General features: G+C 43.7%; 2 protein-coding genes across 3 annotated transcripts; one reads left to right on the top strand and one right to left on the bottom strand.

Moving 5' to 3' along the window:
* Positions 1 to 505: 505 nt before the first annotated feature.
* Positions 506 to 2,708, bottom strand: LOC108116556. Of its 2 annotated transcripts, XM_017228495.2 has the most exons (3): positions 1,954 to 2,708; positions 964 to 1,740; positions 506 to 870 (listed from the first exon to the last, which is right to left on the bottom strand). In XM_017228495.2, the coding sequence occupies exons 2-3, from the start codon at positions 1,733 to 1,735 to the stop codon at positions 599 to 601; spliced, it is 1,044 nt and encodes a 347-aa protein (XP_017083984.2). In that variant the 5' UTR covers positions 1,736 to 1,740; positions 1,954 to 2,708; the 3' UTR covers positions 506 to 598. The 2 variants fall into 2 exon arrangements, with proteins under 2 accessions (XP_017083984.2, XP_017083983.2); XM_017228494.2 differs by having other exon boundaries at positions 506 to 1,740.
* A 524-nt stretch (positions 2,709 to 3,232) lies between these two features.
* LOC108116689 lies at positions 3,233 to 25,144 on the top strand. Its single transcript, XM_017228703.2, has 7 exons — positions 3,233 to 3,844; positions 12,048 to 12,496; positions 18,146 to 18,825; positions 19,078 to 19,213; positions 20,930 to 21,063; positions 23,529 to 23,757; positions 23,846 to 25,144. The coding sequence occupies exons 2-7, from the start codon at positions 12,442 to 12,444 to the stop codon at positions 23,950 to 23,952; spliced, it is 1,341 nt and encodes a 446-aa protein (XP_017084192.1). The 5' UTR covers positions 3,233 to 3,844; positions 12,048 to 12,441; the 3' UTR covers positions 23,953 to 25,144.
* Positions 25,145 to 26,561: the final 1,417 nt, after the last annotated feature.

Genomic DNA, 26,561 nt, shown 5'->3' with positions numbered 1-26,561 from the left:
TGAGGAAAATACTGAAATTTTGGGCTGGAAATAAAAAATGGTGACTTTTTAGTAAAATTAGCGATATTTTTACCAGTATAATGCTTATAACTCTGTTAAAATAAAACGCACAGCTATGAGGAGGATTGTTTTGTGCAGCCTACGACCCGTACAAACTTTCTATGTGGGTATGGCGATGGTTTTCAGAAATTTAATTTTTTGTCAAATTTCATTTTTTTGTAAGGGGTAAATGTTATCGAAAACCAAGTTTTGATCTTGGCCTGGTTTGATATCATTATTTGGAGTTCTTTTATAGCTGGCAAAATTGAAGTTTGACTTTATACACAGTAGATTTGCTTACATTTTAAGTCACAATTTTTCAAATATAATTGGATTATTGGATTAATTATTTAATTGCAAATTGTTTACTGCTTTTGACATAAAAAAATCATATAAATCCCTGGTTAATGTCTAATATATCAATACCTTTAGATTATGCCTCATCCCATAAAGAAAGTCTTTCCCTTAATCATTAAAAATATATATTTTTTGTCAGCCTTGAATGTCATTCAACTAAATTTAATATCTTTTTGTTAAAATCCTTTGCCTTGCTCCTGAGTTAATCCCTTTTTCTGCCATGACAAAATCTGGTTGGAGTAGGAACCTTCAGGAAAGATCCTGGCCTTTTGCCCAAAAAAGGAGATTTGACCGGCGTGGATGAGATCTCTGGAAGAGAAGTCGTACGAAAGGAGCTCTCATCGATAAGATTTGAGCTCACGCCAGGCCGAGTTCCATCTCCATTGGCAGGAGAGAAAATGTTGATCGACGGAGCTTGTGAAAATCTCAGATTATTAACCTGGCCAGCTGTCCTATCTTCGCGGGACTTGAGATCTGTAATTGGTTGAACGGAGCAATTTGAGACTCCTCCAGCAGGTTTAATGGTCACCATATAAGAATATAAAGATCCCTCATCCAGAGACTTACTGTCATTTTGCTGGAGCTGAAGTTTCATTAGGAGATCGCCAATCTGGTTGATAATCTGCTTAGTATCCGGAATAGGCTTCCGTCTTTCACTTAGAAGATTTATCGTTGGATTAGGTGCTAGGGCTTCGGTAATCTCTCCGTTTGGGTCATCTTCACGCTTTACGTCAAAGGTGCCCTCACGGCGAATGACTGGACGTTCAGGCATTAAAGGTGTGACTGTGACCTTTGGCGCCGTCATCCCATCCTGCAAGCTCTTCAAATGCTCCAGCTTGCAGCGAATCTGCTCAAGATTTGTGGCGGTCTGCTGAAGCAGTTTATTCTCACTTTGTCTCATTTCGAATTTGGTCAAATCTCCAAAAGAAAAGGGGTCTCGCTCCGGCACAGAAATTTTAAGATTTTGCAGATCTTCCTTAAAGCGTCGCTCATCTTCTTCATATTTCATTTTAGCCATTGCCTTGGCACCTAAGTTAATCGGCATATCCAATTCTGGCGGTGGGGTTACATCCTCCAGCTGAGGCAACTGGAGTTCATCTATATCTCTCTGTACCTTCTCCATCCTTACCTTCTCCACTTGGCTAAGAGCTGACTCCAGATCGGAGCGAACTGTATAGGTCGAGCAATCCACCAATATAAAGGGTACACCCTGATCCTCTACGACAAGGGACTTGTTTTCCTTATTGGATTGGCTGTCCTCGGGGTTGACAACGTTCGATGGTCCAGGTTGATCAAGATTTGGCAGGGAATCTCGGCGGCTTTTTTTCTTATCTTTCATGACGGCTGAAAGGAAAGATTTTGTTTAAATTCTAAAAGGAAAATTAGTCATTAAATTTTAATATATTTTTAAAAAACATCCTTTTATTTTCTGTGTACAACCCTATGTTTACTTCAACCAAAATCGCAAGTCAAATCGGCCGCCACAATCGCATTGGCCTGCAGTTTGATTGCGGCCAAGTCGGAAAAGCCGTGATTAGGCCAACAAGAAGCACTCACCTGGTCGCCAGCAAGTCGATGTTGCCGATCCCACGGTTGTTTCTTTGTTGCCCCGGCAGCAAGCAGAAATTTAAATCCCTCAAAAGTACTCGCCAAGAAAAACGAAATTGAAAAGGATAAAAGTTCTGCGTGCCCTGGAATCAACAGGGACGAGCCTTCAGCCGCTGATCCAGCTACTACTCCTGCTCCTCTTGTTCCTGGCTCCTGGGCACTTGTGGCTGCCTTCGGCCAAATAAATGGTTGAGGGTGAGGGCAGCGGAGAACAGGAATACAATCCGTAAACCAAAACTTTATTTTGTGCTGATAAAAACTTAAATGTTGCTGCCGCTGCCACGCAATCGTAAATGTTTGATATCCCCAAAGGTTAACAATTTCCGTTACCGCTTGGCTCTGCTTTGCTTTGGCCCAAGTTAGTTCTCCTCTTGTTTTCTTTATTTTGTTTGGCAAGAATTTTGCGGTTGGCCAACCGAACCGCATACATACATACGAACCTACTGGCTGGTAGTGGGAGTGTCTTTGGGCTGTCTATTCGACTGCTGGGAATGGCTTTCGGTTATGTTTTCTGGATGGGATTCCGGCATACGGATACGACGACTGCTACTTGGGTAAAGGCGTACTCAGTTCAATTTGGACATCGGTGGAGTGAGCCGGATAAATGGTTAGTACCAGGTCTGGACAACCAGTGGCATTGGGGAACTGATGTTTCCAAAATTTTGATTTTCAAATAATGATTTTTTCGAAAGCCACAGAGCCTGACAAGCCAGACAATGCTTCTGGCTTAGAAGTTGTTAGAAAATATAACTAGAATGATAATTATATCTGCTTGGCATTTGTTACCTTACAAAAAAATGTCTAAATTGTTAAAACTTTGGAAAATATTATATGACAAATGTAAACCTAACTTAACAAATTGCTAGCTCAGTGAAAATGCAGTTCGAATTGCTCTTAAAACTTTATCAAAACTCTGAAAAAGTGACGATTTAATTTAAAAAAGTTCAGCCTAAATGTCAAGGGTAAAATTACAATTTTCAGAATTTCAATTACAATTTACGAATGAAGCTGTATCAAACCATGAATATTATTACTTTTAAATTTGAGCGTGGGAAGCAGAGAGCGACCTTTCTCTTAAACCTACGATATTCGCCAACTCCGCTTCAGTGGACTAAAAGCTCTCTCTCTCTGTGGCCCAGTCCATTCAACTGCGAGGACTCCGCACGAAGAACACCCGAGGATTCATAAACAAATCGAGCTGCTCCTGTCCTCAGACATTCAGTTGAAATCGTTACGTGCTGGCGAAAGGACGTGTTTAGCGGTCGTCGTTGCCGAGAATACAAATCATATCGAGTGCCATTCGGAATCTAAGGTCGAAGTTCGTGTGTCAGACTTTTGGCCAAGACTGAAAAGGACCGAAGAAGGCGCGCGAAAACCCATTTAGTGGCGAGTGCGATTTTTCCATGTTTTCCTCCGTGTTTTTTCGTGCAACGTCCAACCTGCAACCTCTAACAACCTCCTGAATACGTGTGCGGGCAATTAAAGTTCCGGGCGCCTCACTGACTGATGGTCGTCGCGCAAATGGCCATTGCAAATTGCATGTTTTCGTGGCCCCCGAGTGCATGTCGCAGTATGACACCGAGCGCCAAATGCTTGTGAGCCAACCGAAGAGGGCTTAAAGTGTTTTTTTCGGCCAGGCCCTTGTTCGCCTAAGTGGAATTATCAGCCAGCAAGACAAACGCAAGGCACGCAAGGCCATCAGAGTATGAAAACCCCATCAAAGGCAAGTGCAAATCTGTTTCTGTGGGCTGGGCAGGAAATCTAATTAAAGACGAAATGGCAACTGGCAAATGCGAAGCATAAAATAATTGCAAATGCTGATGAAGCCTGGTGGCAACATGTGAGTCCAAGGAAATGGTTTTCGCTTGACAAAAAAACAAAGCCCCAACCACAAAACCAAAAGGAATTCGCATACATATCAAATTTATGAAAGGCAACCTCACATACAGTTGGCTGTGTGTATGAGTGAATGTCCTTTGCAGGGCAGAAAATTTATTTATTTGTTTTCTTTACTTACGAAGCAGAAACGACAGGAACAAGAAAAACTACACCTGGTAGCTGGGGGGATGAAAACTCTAATAAAAACAAATGTGGAACAATGAGGCTGTGGCTCTTTAAATTGCTGAAATATTTCTACTCATTTTCGGTATTACCCTAGCACAGAGAGAAAGATTTAGGTAGTAGTTAGCACATAAATTACATCATTTAAATCATATCGATTGAAGCTGATTAGTATATCTATTGGCTGCTATAAAACCTAGAATTGTCTTGTTATAGATTTCTCCTTGATATTTCCTGCTCTCCTTTAAAAGCTTTTTAAAGTATTCTGGCTTATATGAAAATAAGAAACTTAAAAAGTGATTAATTTTTAATAACCTTTCAAACTATCAGTAAAACAAGCAAACTTAAAGCTCTTGGAATGCCTGAACTTTTGTTACTGTGCCGAAATTTAAGTGATGGCTATTAGTAAGCATCCTGGCCAGGCCCTGAACAGGGCTCAGGGCCCGACCCCTTGGCACAGTGGCCCCTTGGGTGGTCGGCCATTGCGTGTACCGGAGTTGGGCGCAAACAATGCATATTCTAATATGCTAAATGGTTGCCATTGTAGGCACACCACCCTCACCCGAACACACCCACTCGACCACCCTATTACCACAACTGAAATTATTGCCGGGAAGCGCAAACAAAGCACTACGGTTAGGAAAACAATGGCTCAGTGCGGCCCAGTTGAGTCTGGCTCAGTGGAGCCAGGAGTCGTCGTCATAATTTCAATTAAAATTCAATTGAAATTATATGCAAAAACAAACAATGGTGTAAATTGTGGGGCTTTCGGCCGGGGCGCCCATAAAAGTCAATTAAATTATGCATTTGGCGATATTTATCAATCTGTGTGCCCGCCCGCCTGCCCTCGCTTTATTTAATGTATTTTTACCCTTTTTTCTCGGGGTGCCTTTAGCTGGTGTTGCCCTTTCGATTGTTGTATTGATTGGGACGGGGAAAGGTAATCGACATTTCAATAATTCCATAAATAGTTAAGTAACTACCCCCATCGACACCACAACTGACCTTATTTTCCTCTATTTCCACATTTCTCGAGGTTTTTTGTGTGCATTTTTTTTCAATTTTGTTCACGCCACTTGAACGAACTTAAATATTTCTTCACACTTTGCCTTGTCGCCATCGCCTTTTCCCGAAAGTTTTCCAATTATATGTCGCCTTTTTTTCGCCAAACAGTTTTTCCGAGCTTCATATTTGCTTTTCTACCGCTCCCCCTCTGCGTTCCACATTTTTCTTTCTTTTTTTTACTATTTTCCGCTCTCTCTCGCCGGAGAAAGTTTTTATCGTCGAGCAGAAAAAATTATGCTGGCATTGCCTTCTCTCATATGATTGGCATCGCGGCGGCGGCCCGAAAGTTTTCCCCTCCGGCCAAATTGTTATCATAAGCGAAATCGCAGCAGAAACTGACGTCGATTTTCCCGAAATGGAAAATTCAGGCAGAGCTGTGTAGTTTGAATAAATGTCAATGTCTGGAGTTGGATCGAATGAAAACAAATCTCGGTACAGGCTAAGCTAAAAGTCAGGTAAAATTTGCATGGGACTTGTTGATATTTTCGTTTTTTTTCTTTCTATTTTTTAGCCAGTGTCAGGCAAACGACATTTGCATTTGCAACTGTATCTGTAGCTAGGTATCTGGGTATCTGTATCTGTATCTATGTATCTTTGTATATGTATCTGTGTATCTGTGTTTACTGCCATCCGCATGTTCCAAGATATGGCATACACGTTATTTCACTTTAGTACATTAAGGCAGACTTCCTCCTGCCGGTGCGCTTAATTTCCGGCGCAGTCAACAATACGAATCGGTATCCCCGTGGAGAGGGAGTTGGATGGTCCCTGGGATTAGGGATTGGTCTGCTTCAGCTCCTCGGCACCAGCTCTTTCCTTTCTCGTCTTCAAAGGAAGCGGGCAAGGAAAAGAACAGGATTTAAAGTGAGACCTCAATTATAGGAAGCCTGAGGAGCAGTAAGTGGGAGTGCCCAACCGTAAGATACTTCATTTAAATTTAAATCAAGGTAACTTCCAGGGAACTATCTCAACCCTCCCTCCCTCCCACCACTAAGCACATTCATTTGCGGCCCTTCACATGTCACTGCCGACCCTTTTCGCCTTTGTCCAATTAAGGAGCTTAAGTGGTTTTCTCATAATTAGGTTATCCCGATGGCAGTGCGCACTTCTGTCTCCTCAAATATTTATGCTCTCCCCCATTTAATTTATTAAAATGCAATTTAATTATTCCAATATTTATAATACCACCCAAGGCACACACTCACACGCACGCCAGTCAGAAGGTCCCAATCAATTTGGAGTTCATTCGCTTCACATGTAACATTTATTTTTCGCTTTGCGCAGACAGCGATGTCCTTGTGCGTATCACTCATACGCACCGGTGCCCGGGAGCCTGCAGGTTAATGCCAAGACCTCTTGGGTCCCACATTCGCAGCCAACAAATCTTGCGTACAACGTTTAATTTTTTGACTTCTCTCACGGCTCACGCGCCAGCATTTGTGGGTACTCCCGGTGCTCTGGTGTGGAATATTATAGGGTGGCTGGTAGGCAGGTGGTTGGAAGCCACTCAACTTGGAGGCATGGGCATTTAAGGATCGGGCGTGGGTTTTGGTTCGCGTCGGGCTGCGGTTACCATTCCTTGGGCCTTGAGCTGCTCGGAGGCTGTAGCCACAATGTTGCCTTGGCAATGCACGAATTACTAGTTGGCGAGGAATGTGTGCACTGTGAGAAGAGAAAAACTATTCGTTAACTTTATATTATTAATAAATGAATAAAATAAAAGATTGAAAATAATACTACCAGTTTTTGTGATTTGTTTTCATTGATTTTCCCAACTCTAAAACCCTTGTCTTCACCTTTCTTGATTTACATATTTAATAATTAATTTTACTTAATTGACTTTTATTATAATTTCTCATAGTGCACATAAAGGAGTTGGTCTAACCAAAACGTGCAACTATTTATAGAAGAGGCCCGATGAGATTTTGGCTTATTCGGAACTTGGCACTCGGCCTGGGTAACCCGCAAGCCCCTTTTGGGGAATTCCATTGAATTTGAATTCCGTTTGCTGGTTATTCCTTAAATATTCGCCCTTTCAATTTCCATTAGACTGTCATATTCCACTCGCTTTGGGTTCACTCTGTAAATTGACTTTCACTCTGCTTTTGTGAAATATTAAGTACTTTTTCATTTCCTTTTCCGCCGAGAATCCCAAAGCTTTTTGGCCCTCTTGGCTTGCCTTGTTGGGCTGCGGCTCGATTTCTGTTTGTGGCGCCGCGAGAAACAAAAACAAAATTTGTTTGCCATAAAAAATTGTCGCGAGTTACGCGGCTGGGTGACAAAATGTGGAAATCGTGAATGTGGCCGCCCCTTTTGTGCCGCTGCCGCCTACCGACTTTATCCCTTACCCGCACAATTGTGGCACGCGGTGGCTTTCCACTTATTTTCCACGCCGTGCAGCTTTGTATTTTTGTTTGGCTTTCCTTTCTCGCCGCTTTTCTTGTACTGTGCTCATTTATTTTTTATGTGTCTTGCACCTGAAACGACACACATTGAGCGCGTTGCCAGGGAGGTTGAGTAGGGTGAAGGCCGGGAAGGGCGGTTCAGCAGGTCTGGCATTAAAAATTTAAGTTTTATGTCAATGAATGTCCTCTGTTCCGGCCTTTGTTTCCCGCTTTGACTTCCTTTATGGCCATTTTTCACGGTGTTTTCCCAGCGATGTTGATTTCATTTAAGCCCCAACTTAAAGCCGAAATTAACATGCAAGTGCGGTGGTGCCCCAAAAAAAAAAAAATAAAACAGAGAAGAAAAAATAATGTGCCCCATCAAACGTGTCTTCGTGCCGGCTTAGGCAAATGATAATTTATTTATAATAGTTTGAGCCTGCGGCTCGGGAAACTCGGGAAACTGGAGAACCATAAAAAAGAGGGAACCATAAACACTTTTTAGTTGCCCTCAACATGCCCCGCATGCGTTGGCAGTGGCATTCCATCTTTTTGTATTCGCTCATAAACTCATTTTATTCCCAGCACGTGATATTTGTCCACATATGCGAAACTTTATTAGTTGAGCACTCAATGAAAAGGCCATCAAAGAAAACACTCGCCAGGGGCTGCCAGCTGTATTCGGTTTCGAGGGGGCAGGGAAGGAAAATAAAATTTACAACATCGGCAAACATTTCCCCCAATGAATTTGCATTGTCAATCATGCGCAGCTTATTTATTTGAGTTATTTTTTTAGCTTTTGGCAGCTGCACTTTATGAAACATTTTTACGACTCACTCTCCGTTTGATCGGAACAAATTCCAAACGAAGTTGGTAAAATAAAATCTACTGCCATCAATTGTCATCGATATCCTAGGACCTAATCTGTCAAGCGGCCTGGGATTTTTCGAGTGCCTCTGTGTGTTTGAGTGTGTTTATCCTTGCCACACGCTTAGCCACAGAAAAGCCACATGAATTTATGGCACGGGATGGCATTTAATATATTTTTCAAAAAGAAGACCGATGCTGAAGTGTCCTCGGGGAGGTGCCTCGCTTGATTTAGTTTATCCGCACAGATTGTTATTTAGTGACTGGCAAAAGCAAAGCTCTTTAAGTACCCTGTAGGAAGATAGGTATCATAGTAAGAGTTCTTACAGATTAGGCAATGCAATTTGTACTTTAAATATGATGAAATGTAGAATTCGAATTTAGAATCCTTCAACATATTCAGTAAGAAGTTATGGGTGTTGTCACATATTACCTTAACTTATTATTATTTTAACATTCGTTTGCTCTAAATAACAATTTATACATCGCATTAAGAGCAAAACACTTTAATTCCAGAAGCTACTAATTAAATTCCCCGCTAGATAAAACCCTCTGAGGTTCTCTCTGTAATGCCAGCTCTACCACTCAGCTCATACCTAATTAACTGCCATGCCCAAGTTAGCCACTCTGGATTTGGCTTCCAGCGCTAATGCAAAATGTATTTTAAATTGGATTAAGTGTCAAACATTTTGACTTTGTGCCAACAATAATTTAGCCTGTTGAATTTTAATGCGATTTTTGGTAATGTAACTTTAGCCGTCCGTCCAAAACCAACACTCACCTGACCTGTACACCCAGCCATATATATACATATATATCTATGCATATACCTACTTAGATGTGTGTGCAGTGATAAGTGCGACCCATGTGTCAAATGAAAAATCAATACTATTACAGACACAATGCACATATGGGCACAAACATGTGTACAGAGATGTAAATAGCTGGTTGACATTCTGACATCGACAAAACGAACCGAGGGTGGGGAGGGGGTTAGCCTTTCAATTCGAATGTGACCCCTCGTACCACCCCCCCTGACATTATTAGGTCACTTGTGGCTACATTTTGCCCATACATGTATGCACATGGGGAAATGAAAATCTGGTCGGAGGAACAAATTTAATTTGCCAGCCCATCGCCGTTTCGAAATTATAATAATTGCTAAAATAATCGATTTGGGGCCCGGGTTCCCGACATTGGCTAATGCATATTAAATTACCATAATACAAATGATATCCCGGCTACTCACAGATACACACACACATGTGTACACATGCCACCACACACACATACACTAGAGCTTCTCGAAATTCTCTACAAAAGTTGTGCCAACAATGTGAAAGATAAACAATGCCAGTTCTCGCTTATGTATGCGTGAGTATCTGTGTTTTCCAGGATATACACACACACATATATATATGGAGGAAAACTTGCAACTCAGCTTCTTGGTGTTGTTGTTGTTGTTGTTGTTTTGGGTTTTGTTTCACAATAATAAAGTGCGGCTGCAGCTTTAATAACTTCTGCAGTCAACAAGAGCGACAACAATAACAAACACACTCCTCCGATAGACACAAAAAATACAAAAGGAAATCACAGAAGGAGGTTTGCGGGCTACGGCAGAGGAAGGAAAGCTGGGAAAACACACAGTAACTGCGAAGCTGCAGTGGCGAAAAGTTCAGCACAGAATGGAGCTGCATTCTAATATGATGGGACCGCAACTAGAAAAGTTGCCAACCCAAAGGCAGCGAAGCTAGATGAGTGGCTCTGATGAGAGAGAGAGGGGGCATGCTGGGGTTAGGGGGGCCACCAGGGCAGGATACAATGCCAGGAGACGAATTACATTTGTCGCGCAATGTTTGCACATATTTAAGCAACTTAAGAATTAGCCAACTTAGCTGGAAAATGCAGCGCAAAACTGCTGGCTGCCAACGGTTCATCAGTCGCACAGAGAGAAATACTTGAAAATCGTTTAAAATACTTCAAAAATATTTCGAAATAATATAATTCATTGTTGTTCTGCTCCTTCTCAACCAACAGTCTTGGGATAAGTTTCGAAAAACAATCAGCAAAGAGATAAACGCCTGAGAAATCCCAAACCGAACTAAATCCCAGTTTGATCTTTTAATATCAAATTGAAAGGGGTATTTTTTTGGTGTGGAACCAGTGCCTTGGTCTGTCATCCGTTCGGGATGGCTCTCGAGGAACCCAATTTGAGTTGCCCGCGCTTTGCAATGCAAAATGGCGGCGTTCCGAAAGTTTTTGCTGCATAATCGCAGGCGCAGCACTTTGGGCCAGGCCAAGCAAAACAAAAGTCCAATGGAGATGAAGGGAGGAGGACAAGGAGGACAAGGAGGCGAACAAACTTTGCTGGCACTGCGCATAATGAAGCAACGCAACAGACAAATCCATCTCCGAGTGTGGACAAAAAGTCCGGGTCTGGAATACGGGTTGTATGGTGTCGGGTTTCGGGTCCGGGCAAAGTTTCTGTTGCCAAATGCGAAAAGAATAAGACGCGACGAGCGTCACAGTTTACTTGGCATTTACATTTCCGCTCTGCCGGCTGCCACCCGAAAGTTGTTTTCCTTCCATCTTTTTTTTATGATTATTTCAGCTTCATTTTTCATTAAGAGCCAGGCAGTGGCAAAGCCACAGGACGAGCTGGTGGCCTCCTTGATTTATGCGCATTTCATGAGCACTTCGAAGGAATGGTGAGGCCCAAGGCACGTGTCCTTGAGCATTGTTTTTTTGCTAGACAAATGTCCATTAGCTGAGTGCCGAATGTTGGCCTAAGAAGCCGTTTTTTGTGCTTTGTGGTTTTTGACTAGGGCATCATTGAGTCGATGTATTATTTTATCCATTTCTGCTAATGCTTTTTGCTTTGTGTGTGCGTTTTTTCAGAAAGTTGTGCCTTTTTATTTAGCTCTGATTCGCTTTCCATATGAATTCTTAATTTCGTTCGATTTTGTAAAGCTTTGCGGCGCTCACGACCTGACCTATGACCTCAGCTGCGGCATTTTGGCCACAACAGCTGTCAACGCCCACGCCCCCACGCAACGCCCACGCATTAACCTTCGTCCTTTAGCCGGCCAACGATTCGATTTGTAACGTATATTTATAAGTTTTGTTCTGGGCAAAATCTATTTCCATGCGAATATCTGACGCGATGGCAAGTGTAGCTCTTGTGGCAAAAATAAATGACAGTCAAATGCTGATGGGAGTGTTATGTAATGAGTTCCCATTTCCATTCCCATTCCCGTTTCCATTTCTATTTCCATTGCTAACCAGGAAACAATGGGCACAATCAATAAATTGTCTCTAGATTCCGGTCACCGAAATCATTTTGCTGATGGCCAAATTGAGGTTACTGTCATTTGGCAAAAAGAGAAACAGATAGCGAAACAATGTCATTTGATTGAGAATTATTCTCCAGGCTGAGTTGTTTGTTTGTGTCCCCTGACCTAATGAGAAATGATAAACCACAATCCAGGACAAATTGAAAACAGAGAGAGAGAGAGAGAGAAGAGAACTTTATGTGAGAAATGGCAGCGATGGCCTCCACTGAAATTGAGGTCTCCTTGAGGGGCTCACAATTAGGATAACTTTACCTTTACTCAGAGCCATCAAAACTTTATTAAATCCCATTTATTGTGCTCTTTTCTTTTGCAGGCTGCACAAGTGAGACAAAACCGAGTTTAATGAGCTGGCTGCAGCCGGAACACATGAGACTGCCGCAGCACTTGTCCCTGGCCAACGGATCGAGCCAACTATTAATGGCAACAGGCTGGAAGTTTATGCGAAAAGTTTCTGAAAGTAATACGCAAAGAAAACACAAACCGAGCTAAGTCCCATCAAGCAATAATAAACGGGAAAAGCGCTGGGGAAAAACGCTTAAATCAGCACAAGTAAAACCGAAATACGCAGAAAACTTTTCCAACGGCAACGGATTTCCATTCTTTTGAGGAAAACCAACGGCATCATCAACATCATCATCATCATTATCGTCATCATCCAACCAGGCACTGTTATTGTTTCGCCAAGGATTACATATTATGCGATAAACATGAAATACACAAACGATACACGACTCATTGTGTTCATTTGCTGTTTGCTGCAAGGTGAGTGCAAAAGTGTTCAATGCCATTCGAGGGGGGCCTGAGTGGGTGGTTGAATTTTCCCAAGCATTTCCAGTTCAATGCCTGCGCGTGTCGACACCTTGCCAGTCAATAAAAAGCAAATTGTAACTGCTCGACAAAGTCACTTGTGGCGTTTTAACACCCAAACGCACATATGTAACTCTGTGTGCGTGTCGGTAGCCCGAAAAAGGGCATAACCAACCGCCGCCGCCCACTAATCCCCAACATACATTCCACCCATTCCCATCCATTCCCACCCACTTGAATCCCCGCTGACGACCCGCTCGTTTCACTTATTTCAGTTATTTTTCTTGTGTGCCGCATGCGGAGCGCATACAAATGAGAGGGGCAGCCGACCCACAGCCCCAAAAAACCCTGGGTGGCCCGGCAATTTTCGCTTTATTTTAAATAAACATGATAATTTTTTTTAATAGAATTTCCCAGGGCTTAATGTGTGTATGTGTGTGCTTACAGGTTTTCCAGCAGCCATCCCACCAAGTGAGCTGTCAATTTGCGTTCTGTTGGCCGAAAGTTGGCTCCATTTCCATATTCATTCGCATTCGCATATGCATCCGTCAGAAGCAGCCGCACGAACGTGACTTGACAGACGCAGTTCTTGGGCTCTGCAGTTTTCCTGCTTTTCTGGTTCCTGCAGCTGCCAGCTGCATGATGTTCACCCCCCGGGGAAATCACTCAAACGTATTAAACGCCAATGACGTACGAATGGAGCGGTGTCAGCGGGGGGTGTTACACCGCTATACACCTTCTCCCCCTCGAATAAATTCCATTTCATTTTGCAAATATGTAATCGCACCTAAGTGTGCAAAACACGGCAATCGATTTTCGAAGGGCAAGCTCGCGTCTCGCACAGCGGAAATAATAAGGGGAAAACTTTGGCAAATTGTTTGTGGAACGTGAGGCACTCGTCTTGCGGCAGCTTCCTAGCACAATATTCCTTGCATTTCGTTCAACTTTAAGTGGTCACAAATGAGACATGGCCATGTGATCAAATATTGCGAATACGCCATGTGGGACGGTGACAGTTTACATGTTGCGCCATTGCCTTTGCCATTGCCTTGCCTCCATTGTTATTCCACTTTTCAATTACACACCAGCTCAGCAGCAACTGTTTCCCCCCGTCCTGGATCTCTCCTTTTCCATTTCCCATTCCTCTTTTCCTTGCCCCCTTTTCCGCCTTTTACCCTGCCCGTTTGCTCATCACCTGCGGTTATTTTGATTTTAATTTGCTCGTTTCTCGCTCGTCAGTTGCTGTCGCTGTTGCTCGTGTTGTTTCTATTTTATTCATAAATGTTTTGTTGCCTGTCTCACCATTACATGTAACATGTGTGTGTGTGTGTTAGTTCGCCTTGTCAGTGTCGCTTAGGGTGGAGTGGCCATTTTGTGTGGCTGTGTGTGTGTGTGTGTGTGCGAGGATTTGCGCCAGATTTGTGTCAACTTGAATACATCAGAAGCGCTTGAACAGATTTGCATGCTGTTTCTGTTTTTTTTGTGTTGTTGTTGTTGTTTTTGTCGCTTGTGGTGGCTGCAAACAGCGACAACAAAAAAATGCACACGCAATCGCGCAGCGGCAACGGGGCGTATGAGTACTTTCGCCTATTCTCTCAAAAACTGTTGCATACTTTTTTTCGCCGCATTGTTCTGGCTTGCCCGCTGCAAGGATAGCCTTTGTTGTAGCTCGGTTACTGCGCAAACTAAACTAAAACTATCCCAAAGGCTTTTTCATTACAATTTCGTCTAGGTCCATTTTTTTTTATTTCTCTGTTTTTGTTTCGCCCCCGTTTGCATTTCGCTCTCTCGCTGTTTTTTTAATATAATTGTTTGCGTATTTAGCACAAGGCCAAGCGTTCCTCGGCCAACACCCCGCCGCATCAACCGCCCACCAGCGATTCGTGGCCGCAGTAATTGTTTTTTAAACGCATTTAATGAACAACATTAAGCGGAGTTTAAGCTGTCAATGCCACAATAAATATTCATCAAGCCGCGGCAAGTTGCAGAAAAACAAAACGAGAAGCAAAATGTGCGAAGCAAAAGCGAACGTCAGAGTTTTTTCTTATTTTTTTAATGAAGTCTAGACGCCGCAAATAAGAAATACGGCCTTAATGAGCCAGCCATACCAACTTGGCTGGCATCCCACTATCAATGGCAGCCGCCCATCCTTGTTGTGTCTTCCAGTTTTTTGACACTTTTCGGCAAACTTTTTTGGCACCGAGAAACCTACCGGCCGCCCAGGTTCAGAGCAACATTTTGAAGCAAAATGATTTACCAGATAGCAAAGTTTCGGAGGCTGGCCTCCGTTGAACGGGCCGCATAATTGCTGCAAAGGCGCAAACTCATTAGTGGTATAAAGTTAAGGGATCCCATTCCCCCCGATTTGGCCATCATTGATAGCAACTAAGCTGCTACAACCGATTTTTGTTGCCAGCTTTATCTCCTAATGGCGGCCTTCATTATGCGCTATTTGGCAACGCACTGTGGGTCAGTTTACCTTGGGCAGCCGCCACCCTTCCTCATTTTCCGGAGGTGCTAGCTCTCCTCCTTTGTTTGTCTTTCGACTTTCCTGTCCTTCGGTTCGGTTCGTTTCCCTGCTCACCCTTCTCTCTCTTTTCGTTCTGTTTGCCAATTTTATCGAATTATGCTAAACACCAGAAAAGTTCGGGGAGAACCGAGAACCGGAGGACTTATTTAACCTGCAGGTGAACTGGGAGGCAGCCCAAGAGGCCACCCAGTTGAGTGGGGGGCTTGTCCTGTTTAAATATGCGTTAATGAACGAAATTATCATGCATACTGAATGATATCCCCGCTCCTTTCCGCCCAGCCAACACTCCAGCTTATGCATATTCAATTTACATCAAGTGCGCCGCGTTGCTTTGCGGATACTTTACATACTAATTTAAATATGGAACTTTATTTTAGCAAGTTTCGGTCGGCGGAGAGCAAGCGATAGTCAAGTGGAGCTGGGGAGCTGCGAGCTACGAGCTAAGAGTTTGAGACAGGCGAGCTGATAGGCAGACAGTTGGAACTTTTGCTCTTTAGCAGCGAGCCTTTGTTGTCAGAGCCTCGGGCCACAGTGGTTGGGGAGTGTAAATTGCCTACTAAAATTTCAATTTTAAAAGTTTTAGAAAATATCTTTGGACAAAGGAAGTGTAAATAAAAGAAACTCAATAGGAAATTGTACAAGCTAAAAGATTTAACTGATAAAAAGACTAAATAAATTTCTTAAATTAATCCACTTTGTTCTGAGATACTAATACAAAATACTGAAAATCCAGCTTAGTGCACTTGCTTAGTGATTCCCTTTTTTATGAAACAAGGACCCTTCCTTTCGCTGCGATGCATTTAGACAATGTTGAGATGCTCCGCTTGTGGCATATTTACAGCTTGTACGAGTATGTGTGTGCCTTTCCACACAAAACTCATTGAAATGGAATCCCATTCTGGGGCACATCAACTTGTAATTTAATTTCGGATTCGAATGTAAGCTTTCGTCACTCGTCTCGACTTGGCTGTTATCAATGCAGGCAAGGAGAAGTAAAAGCTGCCATTTCCCGGGGCTAGAAATTCTTATGGAACCAGACCGCCCTGCAGGCAATTTTAATCAGCTCTCATGCAACTTTCACCCATTGTTTGCTTCTTTCCATCCGATCCTGCCCGGCGTTTTTGGGCCCTGACTGTGCCTGGTTGCTGTTGTTGTTGTTGTTCGGCTGGGACTTTGCTGTTTTTTAATTAACATTAAGAGACTTTGTAGCGTTGCCCGAATGACATGTGTTTGCCGGCTGTTCGCAGGCTGCTTTGTCTTGGCTTGTTTCTGATATTTTGTATCGCATCTGCAGTCGGCTCCTGGCCTTTGTTTTTTTCTTGTTCTTTTTTTTCGGCAAGCGGCTTAATTTCATTAAGCTCATTTCCCCGGAAGGCTGACTGACATCAGCAGGTGGGCGTGGCCCTGGGCGGTCGCACCTCGACTCGTCCATCAAAGTCGCTGTCATAAAAATTGGCCAATTAAACAACGTGTGCTGTTCGCTGGTTCTGGCAAAGCCCACGCCAGGTCCTTGAAATTCCAACGCTAATTAATGGCCAAATGTAATTAGTCCTGCAAAAACAGGCAGCAAATGCAAAATTCTGGAATTACCCGAAATTCTTAAAATTAAAAGCCATCTAATTCATTCTGTAATTAAATACGAGTTAGGCAAATCAAAATTGTTGTTTGCTGCACTCGACGAACATTCGAGTATATCCGCAAACCACATCCTTCCCCTGCTAGAACTCCCCTTCCCCGCTCGTTAGGTTCCTGCCAATTCAATCAGTTTCCTGGGAGCTGTGGGAGCAAACTGGGAGACCGGAAAACTTGTGCAGCTGCAATCGAAAAGTTTTGTTCGCCAAGTCCCAGATCAGAGACTGTCAATCTGCTTAATCCCATTCAATTGCTGACGTCTTTAAGCGGCTGGCAAAGTTTTTGCCAGCTGCCAATGGCAGTGCCAATGGCCAATTAGCCGACAGCTCGGCTCGAAATGGCCAGATATTCAAATATTTATGACGACTGCGATTCTAATTTAACGCTCGCTGAGCAGCTTCGTCGAAATAAACCGCTAAACAGGGCATTTATTTTGGCTGGTGGTGGCGGTAGCGGTGGTGGTGGTGATGGTGTTGAATGAATGACAGCCAGGAAGTGTTCAAAACGGCCAATATCCTGTTGGTCGTCGTTGTCCTTCGGCTGGCCCCTTCATAATTTGTGGCTCTGGCCGGGTGGTGCTGTAATTTTACAAAGGATTAAGCCCGATTACGCACTCATTTATTAATATTTACGAGCCGGGCCGACACGGTATAACAGATAGCCAGCGACCAGGACAACAATGGCGAGTCGACTCCACCTGCCGCAATTTAACCGCCTCCACTGGCCTCCATCTGCCTGCATATTTCAGAATTGCTACTCATAAATAAGCAATTGACGATCGAAACCGTGGGTCCTTTTTAATTAAAACAATAATTGTTTGTCCTGGCAGCCGGCCAGGATGACTAGTGGTCTAGTTCAGAAAGAGAGAGAGAGAGAGAGAGAGGGGGCGAGTGACAGGGAGAACAAATCAATTATGCAAATACTTGGCCAACGAAGGCTGGCAGGCGGAAAATTTGCGTCGTCATCGGCAACAAGAAGTTGACTCGTCTTGACGGCCACGCAAAATGCGGGAAATATTTTAATTTTCCTCTCTGGGCTTGTTGCGACTAGCGTAATCCTTGGCGAATGCCCGGCGGGTCGTTTGAACTCTCTCCTCCACCGCCTTCTCGCTATCATTTCGCGCATCCTGCGCCCTTTTCTTATGCAAATATAACGCTCTATATATCCCCGGGCGACTTGCCAGTTTATTGATTTCCGAGACTCGATGATTTTAATATTTGTCGTTTTCATCTTTGGCAACGGAGAAAATTATTTTCATATTTTTTTATAATATTTTCCCTTGATTGGTGTGACACTATTGTTGAGTAAGCTGCCCCGGAATCTGACAAAGGAATTCTGTAATAGGTTTATAGTTTTTAATATTCAAACTATAAGTTAAGAATGTTTGTTTAAGAAATCCTTTTCTATACCAACTACAATAACCAATATTACCTTTTCCTCAGGCTTTGCTGTAGGCCTGCGCATGATCAAGGTCTCCATTCCCGCCTACAAGCTGCGCGGCGAGTCCGCCTTCCTGGAATGCCAGTACGAACTGAACCGGACGCATCACACAGTCACGGGTCTGCAGAGCCATTCGGACCACCCCCATGGTCATCAGACCCACGGCGGAGAGTTCCACTACCCAGATGGTGAAACGCTGGAGGACGAACGCTCGTACCGCAGCCGAATGCGTCAAAACCAACGGCAGCATGGCCAGCGCCCCAGGCAACGTGAACCCATTGCTATGCGGCAATACCAGAGTCAACAGAACCATCAGCAGCCGCCAGCTCCGCCGGAGAAGTCACCCTACGGGCACAGTGTTTACCGGGGCAGTGCAGCCTCCGGGTATCTGGGTGCCGCTCATGTGGGTGCTAGTACTCATAGTGGCTCCGTATCCGTAAGCAATAGCAATGGCAATAATGGCGGACCAGCGGCCTATATGCCCGAATTCGATCGGGCGGACAGTTTCGACGATAGCAATGATCGCGATGAGGAGGAGGAGGAAGAAGAGGAGGAGCAGCACGAGGAGGGGGAGGCTCTGTACGCCATCAAGTGGTACAAGGACAACGAGGAGTTCTACCGCTACGTGCCAAAGGCCCGGCCGCCAAAGACCAGTTACCGAGTGGACGGCGTGCGAGTCATTGTAAGTGTCTTGGATACATTTTTCTAATATTTTATTTATTTATTTTTAAATGGAGAAAGAGAGATTCAGCATCTCTTTATTAAAGTATATTTTCTGCCACGATTTAATTTCAATAAACAAATTGTAAAATCCATAATATTTTTCCAAAATTCAATTACCGAGTCTTTTTCCCCGCTGAACAATATACAATTTGTCCTATTGTTGATGTTTGGCTATGCTAATTTTCTTCCGAATCCATTCCCCTCGTTGCAGGAGGAACTCTCGGACGCGAGTCGCGTTTTGCTACGCGGATTGACACTCAACTCGACCGGATTGTATCGCTGCGAGGTGTCCGCCGAGGCACCCAACTTCTCATCGGTGCAGGGCGAAGGGCGGATGGACATTGTCTGTAAGTACTCCGAATTCCAATCTATTCAGAGTCACGTTCCGCATTTGCCTGCCCAAGTTTTATTATATTTGTTGCAACCCCGCAAGCGGCACACACAACCGAGCAAATGTTTGCTCGAAAAATTTCACATCAATTACAGGCAAATATTGAGAGTGCAAATACACAGGACAAAATGCGGAGGGGTGGGCAGGAGGGATCTGGTTTTAAGTCTGGATCTTTCGTCCTTATTGGCATCAAACAGGCGGAGCTTGTTTGCTTATTTGCTCCAGCAACAGCAGCAGTAGCAGTAGCATTCCGATACAGACGGCATCCAAATGTGAATAGTATTCAGCAGATTTTTGATTCAATCTGCCAGGAATTTCAATAAGCGGCTAAGGATTCTCCGACTTTCAATAAATGGGAATTGGTACGAGATTTTAATGGAAATAGTTTAAGTAACTAAGACAAATAGGATTTTAATATGCCACTGAAATGAAATTCAGATTAAAAACACTAATGAAAAAGTTCACATTGAAATGGGGAATCCATATAAAAGCCACAGCCACTGTGACCTTCATGTCGGCTACCCTCTATTATTCTATTATTACTGGTAAAAGCTTTAGCTGTTTTAAATTGAATATTTAAAAGCCTTGGCGTAGCACTGTTTACCATTTCTGCGGTCCATTTTCCGCCACAATCCCACCCACACAAACTATATATATATATGTATACTATATATTCTGATTCGGATCGAGTTCATTTTTGCAGCTTCTGCCGGTTTTCGCTTTTGGTCGACTAATGCGACCGGCGGTGTTGTTTGTTTGGGTTTCTTTATCGGGCTGGGCGGTCGGAAATGCTTTTAAAAAGTCATTCATAAGCTTTAGTTTCATAACAGCATATTTTTGTAATCCAAGCCGGGTCTCTGCATTTTTTAACGCTTTACACACGCGCTAAACTTTGCTCTTCATCCCTACCACCCCCCTCTACCTACCCAAATACACATTTTCTCCTCTTTTACTATTTTTATTTACTTAAAACCAAATGGCCAGCGGCAAAAAGGGAATATATAAAAACGGTCGGGGCTTGGCTAAAAGGGGATTTCGCTGAGGGGAAGGGGCAGAGGCAGAGGCAAAGGCAGAGGCAGTGGCAGAGGGGAGGCCACGCCAGCGATTTATAAGTTAAAATGCCATTTTAATGGATATTTCCGCAGTCTGGCCGCTTACAACATATTTTGTGTAGCCCCCAGAACATCCAGGAGACTCGCTCCTCGCTGCTCGCCCCCAAATCCTCTTTGCAATTGCAGTTGTTGCTTTTGCTGTTGCTGTTAGTGTTGGTTTATCTGTGTGTTTTATGTTCTATTTGAGCAGCGAAAAAATATTTATTTGTATATCCCATTGAAATCGTCTGTGCAAAAAGGGGGAAAGTCCTCCGAAAACGCAGAGTGTGTGTCCGGGTAAATATTTGCCGGGCAAAGCAATACAAAAAAAAAATTGTTAATAAATTACTCGACCAAGGGGCGAAAGCCGCAGCAAATATTTATTGGTGACCAGTTTGTGGGGCTAGCATTTTCGGCCATGTGAATGGGGGGAATGGCCAGCAAAGTGGAGTTCAAAGCTGCGGAAGATAACATCAGAAGGGATAATATCGGGCATTAATCCCCTCCCGCAATTTATTTATGCAAATCTTATATTCATAATTGATGTATATTTTATCCCTCTGCCACCCTTCTCATTTCAGTTCTGCCACGCGATGGACCACACATAAGAGGTCAGCAGTATCAGTACCAAATCGGCGAATACTTGTATTTGAATTGCACGTCCGGAAAATCTCATCCGGCCTCGCATTTGCAGTGGTTTGTCAACGAACAGCCGGTGAGTTTGTTAGCACGGAATTTATTTTACCCGGCAGCTACCTTTTTCTTTCTTGTGTGTGGCAAACGTAAAACGTAACAACATTTACCCTTTTTTTCGAGGAGGCGGCTTTAAGCGGTTCGCACCTAAACGATCCTTTGCCTCCTACCCGCGCTAATCAAGAGCCTGCAGGAGGAGAGTCAGGAGCAAAAAAATGTAGAAATTATGCATACAGTAAATATTTAAGCCTCTAACAACGCGGCGCAGACAACCAACCCGGAGGAAAGTGGACTCAGCTGGGCAGGTTGTTGAAATAATTTCATGAACAAAAATCATGTAGACGGGCAGGCTTCGAATACATTTTTCGGGTTTTCTCCGTTCTCGGGCTCTGCTACTCCCTTTGCCTTTGGCTTTGGCATGTTTTATGGCCTGATGTTCGGAGGGAGCTTACGTTAGGTTAGGGCAGGTGTACATATAGAATCGAGGGAAGGGGACTGAGAGATGGTGATGAGGGGTATGAAACTGGGACTGGGCCATCCATCTGGCCGAAAACTCGTTACATGTCTACCTACCGTGGCCGGAACACAAAAATCGAGAGGCGGCAGCGAATGGGGGTGGACCGACTGCATTTTATCGTCGACGTTGACTACATGGCACTCAAATTGTGTGAATCGAGGCGTTAAGGTACGAGTTAGTTCATTGTACCATGCTGACTACCCCCCTCCCCCCACCCAACGGGATCCGATGGGGTTCGTGCCTCTTGTTCGCTTTGTATAAATACGAGAAAAATCAATAAGTGCGATTAGGCACGATTCCCGGTTTATTTGCCTTTTCCAACAATGGCAGCTGGAATCATCCCTGTTTCATCACCCTTCCTGAATAATGAAGACCACCTTCCATACCTATAGTATGTACCTACCATATCATCCCCCAACATCCGTCAAACATATAGGGGCAGTTTGAAGAACAATGAAACGGCGGAACGTTTATTTAATAACATTTGTCTGGTCGTACAACATGTTGTATGAGCGATCTCCCCTGCGAGGCATTCGTGCAATTTACAATAAAAGTGTCCATCAGGATGGCCCAGAAATATTTCTGCAATTCAACGAAAAAAAACACCAAACTTATATTACAACAGCTTTTGGCCAGGCCGCAAGAAATGCGTAGAAATAAATTTTGGCGGCATCTTGAAGGGAAAGTTTTGCCGGAATGCGTGGGGCATTCTAAGTGCCCTCATTTTATTGCCAGCCTTCCTCATTTTCCTACTTCATTTCTCCTGTGTTGGGAGTGGTCAGGACAGCTGACGGCATTTTCGGGGAACGTTTGTTGTGTCAGCAGGGAACCCGGAATTGAAATCGAAAACGAAATCGGACCTCGTCCTTTTAATTTATGCCTTTAAAGTTTAAAGCGTTGCAGAATGGATGGTTGGGAGGGGGTTGGGGTAAAAACCAATCGCCTAACAAATGGCAACAATTCCGCTGGCAAAGTGCTAACCAATTCAGTTCCCCTTGGTAGCCCCAAGGACATGCCGAATTCGAATTCCCATTCCGATTACCCTCGCAGAACCCAATTTCGAAGCAAATCGAAAAAAAGCAGCAGGAAAAAGTTCAAGTTATTTATTTGAGCGTTTCACATTTTTTATCAGGTCTGCGCATTTTTCTTATTTATGGCAAATGATTTTATTTCTTTTCGAGCCAAGCTTAAGTGCGGCTCCCTTTCCATTTGTCCAAAGGGGAAGAGCCACCTCTCTGTCCATTTCCGCCCCTCGTGAAGGCAGTGCACTCTGCTGACAGCAGCAAACACTGAAAGGGAGGAATTATCAAGCTCTTGTAATTGTAACCTTCATTGGACTCGGAGTCGGAGACGGAGACGTAGACGGAGACTGTATGACTCCTACTACGAATCCGGCTTGGAACACAAAGGCGTCCCCTCAAGCATTTGCCAGACATGTTCCAGACACGCCCATTGCCGGTCCCGTTTCCGTTCTGTTGCTCATACGCCGCGTGTGTCAACCCTTAGTACTTGATGGAAGGAAACTCCCGATTCAGACTTTTAATTCCGTTCATACACGGTAAGGAATTAAAAGTTCATCCTAGAAAATGTGGGCTTGGGAATTTGTAAGACAAGATTTTGTCTAAAAATTAAATCCCTTTTAATTTTAAAAAGCTTCTTGATAAGGATTTTATTTAAACGCACCTCTGAGCTATTGTTGGCCAATTTAAATATTTATTTTCCTAACACCAACTCAGGTTCATATTTAATTTATACTTAAAGAGACTCTCAAAGGATTATCTGCTTGAATGTTAACCGAAATCAGAGAAGAGAAGTCTGAAAGATTTAATTATTATTTCGGTATACCAATTTAACTTCTGTTAAACGCTCTCTAGGGACTACAACTTTAGGTGTTCCAAAGAAAGATAAACATTTTCTGTTAGTTACTTTCCCCCAGTGTATCATTTAAGCTTTCCATCGACTCCTTTCAGATCCTCGACGAGCACTACCTGCACAAATACAACGACATCGTGCACAAACACGGGCTAATCACCTCCACTTTGGGCCTGCAGCTGCCGCTGGAGCCGCGTCACTTCCACGACGGCGACATGCGCGTCAAGTGCCTGGCCAGCATATCGCCGGTCCTGTGGAAGGGCGGCAAGGAGAGCGTCCTGCAGCGGCGGCCGGGGATCATCGACAACCGCGAGGCCATGTTGCTGGGTGAGTGACCTCATGGAGCTACCAACGAGTTCCTTACTAATTCAATTCGCCGCTATTTTTTCCCTATTTGCTATTTTATTCCCCTCAGTGAAAGGTGCAGCTGGTCATTCGGAGAGCAGTTTCCTGCGAACACTAACCATCGCCATCATTCTGGCCAGAACCGGTCAGTGGCTACTTGGCTCGGAGCTGACTTAAGCCAGTCGTCCTCGAAGATGGCCGGCACCCCTCGGCACGACTCGTTTCAATTAACAAGCATTCATTTCAATTCAATTCAATTGCAATTGCAGAGCATAAATGGTGATTTTGTATACTTTAAGTGTAATATCCTTAGTTCTTAAGCGAAGGGAAAGGAAAACAAAAATAGGAAAAACAAAAAACAGACAAATTGGGTAAATGTGTTATAGCATGTAAAAATCATTAAGCAACGCGAAGGGGAAACGAGTTAAATAGTATTAAAGGCAGAAAGAGGGAGGACCAACTCCGCCTCGACAAAAACTCCTGTGCAAAAAGCGAGACAGAGACGCACAGACACACACACACACACACACAAAGAGAGAATTCAATTAGGAAAATTGTTAAGTAACTAAATTCCAATCCCATATATATGACATATCCCCCCTATGCCCATCGTCTCCGAAAATCAAGCCCAGCTAAAGGGTTCGTTGTGCGTAATTTCTGTGTAAATACTTGAATGGTAACGACAAAGTCTAGGACAAACTTTGGACTTTTGTCAAATAATGTCTGAGTGGCATCAATTTCGAATAGTAGCTGGAAACTTTGCCATAACAGATGCTAAAACTACATAATTGCAAAAAAACGAAAATGAAAACGAACAAAAAAAAATAAAAACACACACAAAAAGGGGAAAAGTATGCTGGAAAAGTGCTCTTTTCCCCTCTTTTAGTTACGATTCTGGCAAGTATTTGCTTCCTGACTCTGAAAAGTATTTCCAATTGTATTTAGTTTTGTAAATTAAGTCCGTAAGAGAGAACGAAGCTCGAAATGAAATTATATTGTTGATGGATCAATTACTAATAGCTCTCTCTCCGGTTAGAGTTGAGACAGTTTCTTTCGGTTGCCGCACATCCTAGTTGTATGAACTGTATAAAAGAGAACCTGGATATGTGTCATATCTGTAAATGTTAAGAACCTTTGCTAAACTAGTACCATAAGCTAGGTGTTTAAGTAGTAGCCGAACTGTAAACCCAGAAAAGATTCAACCTCCCCTCCCCCGAACCCTTCTGTTGTAGCAATACTGAAGGGATAAAAGCTCCCGAAAGATATAACTACTATATATGATGATATGTATATGTATACAATAAATGAATATGACAAGAACCCGACTCCACCCCCTATGTCCACCCCCCAGAGTGTTTAAACAAATATAAATGTGAAAGCAAACACCGAGTTGTCTTCTTATTTTGCGCGCTGCCTGCAGATTCTCACAGAGATACGCAACCGGATACGGAAATGTTATCTCCTACACGCACACGGGCCGTATAGCAGACATTAACACCTGAAGGACCAAAGTTTCCACTCTTCCTCTTCTACATTTCACCCCCCCCCCCCGCTTTTGCAGAGGTGTTAAAATCGTGGTTGCCTCTGCAGGGCCAACAAAGAAGATACAAAAAATTATATATATAGAACATAAAAGCGGCGAAGTTAAAATAACACGTACAAATTTTGTATGCAAACAAACCGCAGCGCGTACACAGCCGCAGCCACATTCTCACACACGTGCACACATAGACACACACTTACACACAAAGAGAGAGAGAGAGAGGCACGCACGGAATTGCGGTGAATGAAAAAATTGCGTGCAGCCTTTTAGGCGCTGCCGGCTAACACAACTCGGTTCGCTTTTATATGTGCCATTGTAGCCGGCTCTTGTTCTTCTTGGCCAACATTTTGATGGCGCACTAAACTTTATGCGCGGCACATAAATAGAAATGCACGCAAAAAACTTTCACAAAGCTAAAACCGAAATAAAAACAGTGGAGAAACGAGTATAGTAGGTGGGATGTGTTTTTCCCTCCTTGGTGGATGGAGGAAGGAAGGCAACCCAAAGGGCGGTCACACGCAAATGGTTCGGGCCAAAATGGTATTCATGCGTGGCCCGCGGCAATTCAAGCGCGATCTGTTTACCTTGACTAAGCCTCCCCCTGAAGGAATCGAACCCCACCTGCCGAACCGTCCACCCAACAACTGGTCACCATCACCCACGGCGGCCAATCTAATCTGCTTCTGCACTTGGCCAGTTTGGTTAAGATTTATGAGTGCCTTGCATTGCATAAGCGGCGCTATTTAAATGTCTGGGCTCAAAGGGCTACACTGAAAGAATTTCACTTCTATTTGAAATCAAAATATTGAAAATTGAAATCAAAATCGTTTTAGGGATTGGTATTTTTTAATGACTAATATTGGATTTTCATAACACAAAAACCTTTTTAAGCTTGACTATGGCTGTAGTTTCCGTGTACACAAATACAACAAATCAGCCATCATATGTTTGGGTTTGACGGGACAGTGGGCGTGGCCAGTTGGTTGGGGGAGGTGAAATGGCAGGGGAGAGAAAAAATTTATTGCCCGCGATTGCATAGCTGATAAATTTAGTTTGCACTCAACTGGGCGCGGCGTTAGCCTCACAGCGATGGTGTTGGAAGTTATGACGCGTCAATTGGCAGGGGTCAGACAGGACCACCCAGCCTATGGTACCACCCAATCACCCAGTTCAGCAACCCTTGCCAGAGCGAGGTGCGTGCGGAAGTGGCTGACTAAATTGCAGCGGGCTAAAACAACAATTG

Source organism: Drosophila eugracilis, unplaced genomic scaffold (genome assembly GCF_018153835.1).
Source record: "Drosophila eugracilis isolate 14026-0451.02 unplaced genomic scaffold, ASM1815383v1 contig_75, whole genome shotgun sequence".
Lineage (NCBI taxonomy): Eukaryota > Metazoa > Arthropoda > Insecta > Diptera > Drosophilidae > Drosophila > Drosophila eugracilis.
Note: the sequence above shows the minus strand (reverse complement) of the source record. Positions and strands in the feature narration are given on the sequence as shown.

Coding starts and splice junctions, on each gene's coding strand:
- LOC108116556 (XM_017228494.2), bottom strand. CDS start 1,735: ATGAAAGATAAGAAAAAAAGCCGCCGAGATTCCCTGCCAAATCTTGAT.
- LOC108116689 (XM_017228703.2), top strand. CDS start 12,442: ATGAAATACACAAACGATACACGACTCATTGTGTTCATTTGCTGTTTG. Junction 12,497..18,145: donor CATTTGCTGTTTGCTGCAAG/GTGAGTGCAAAA, acceptor CCTTTTCCTCAG/GCTTTGCTGTAGGCCTGCGC. Junction 18,826..19,077: donor TGGACGGCGTGCGAGTCATT/GTAAGTGTCTTG, acceptor CCCTCGTTGCAG/GAGGAACTCTCGGACGCGAG.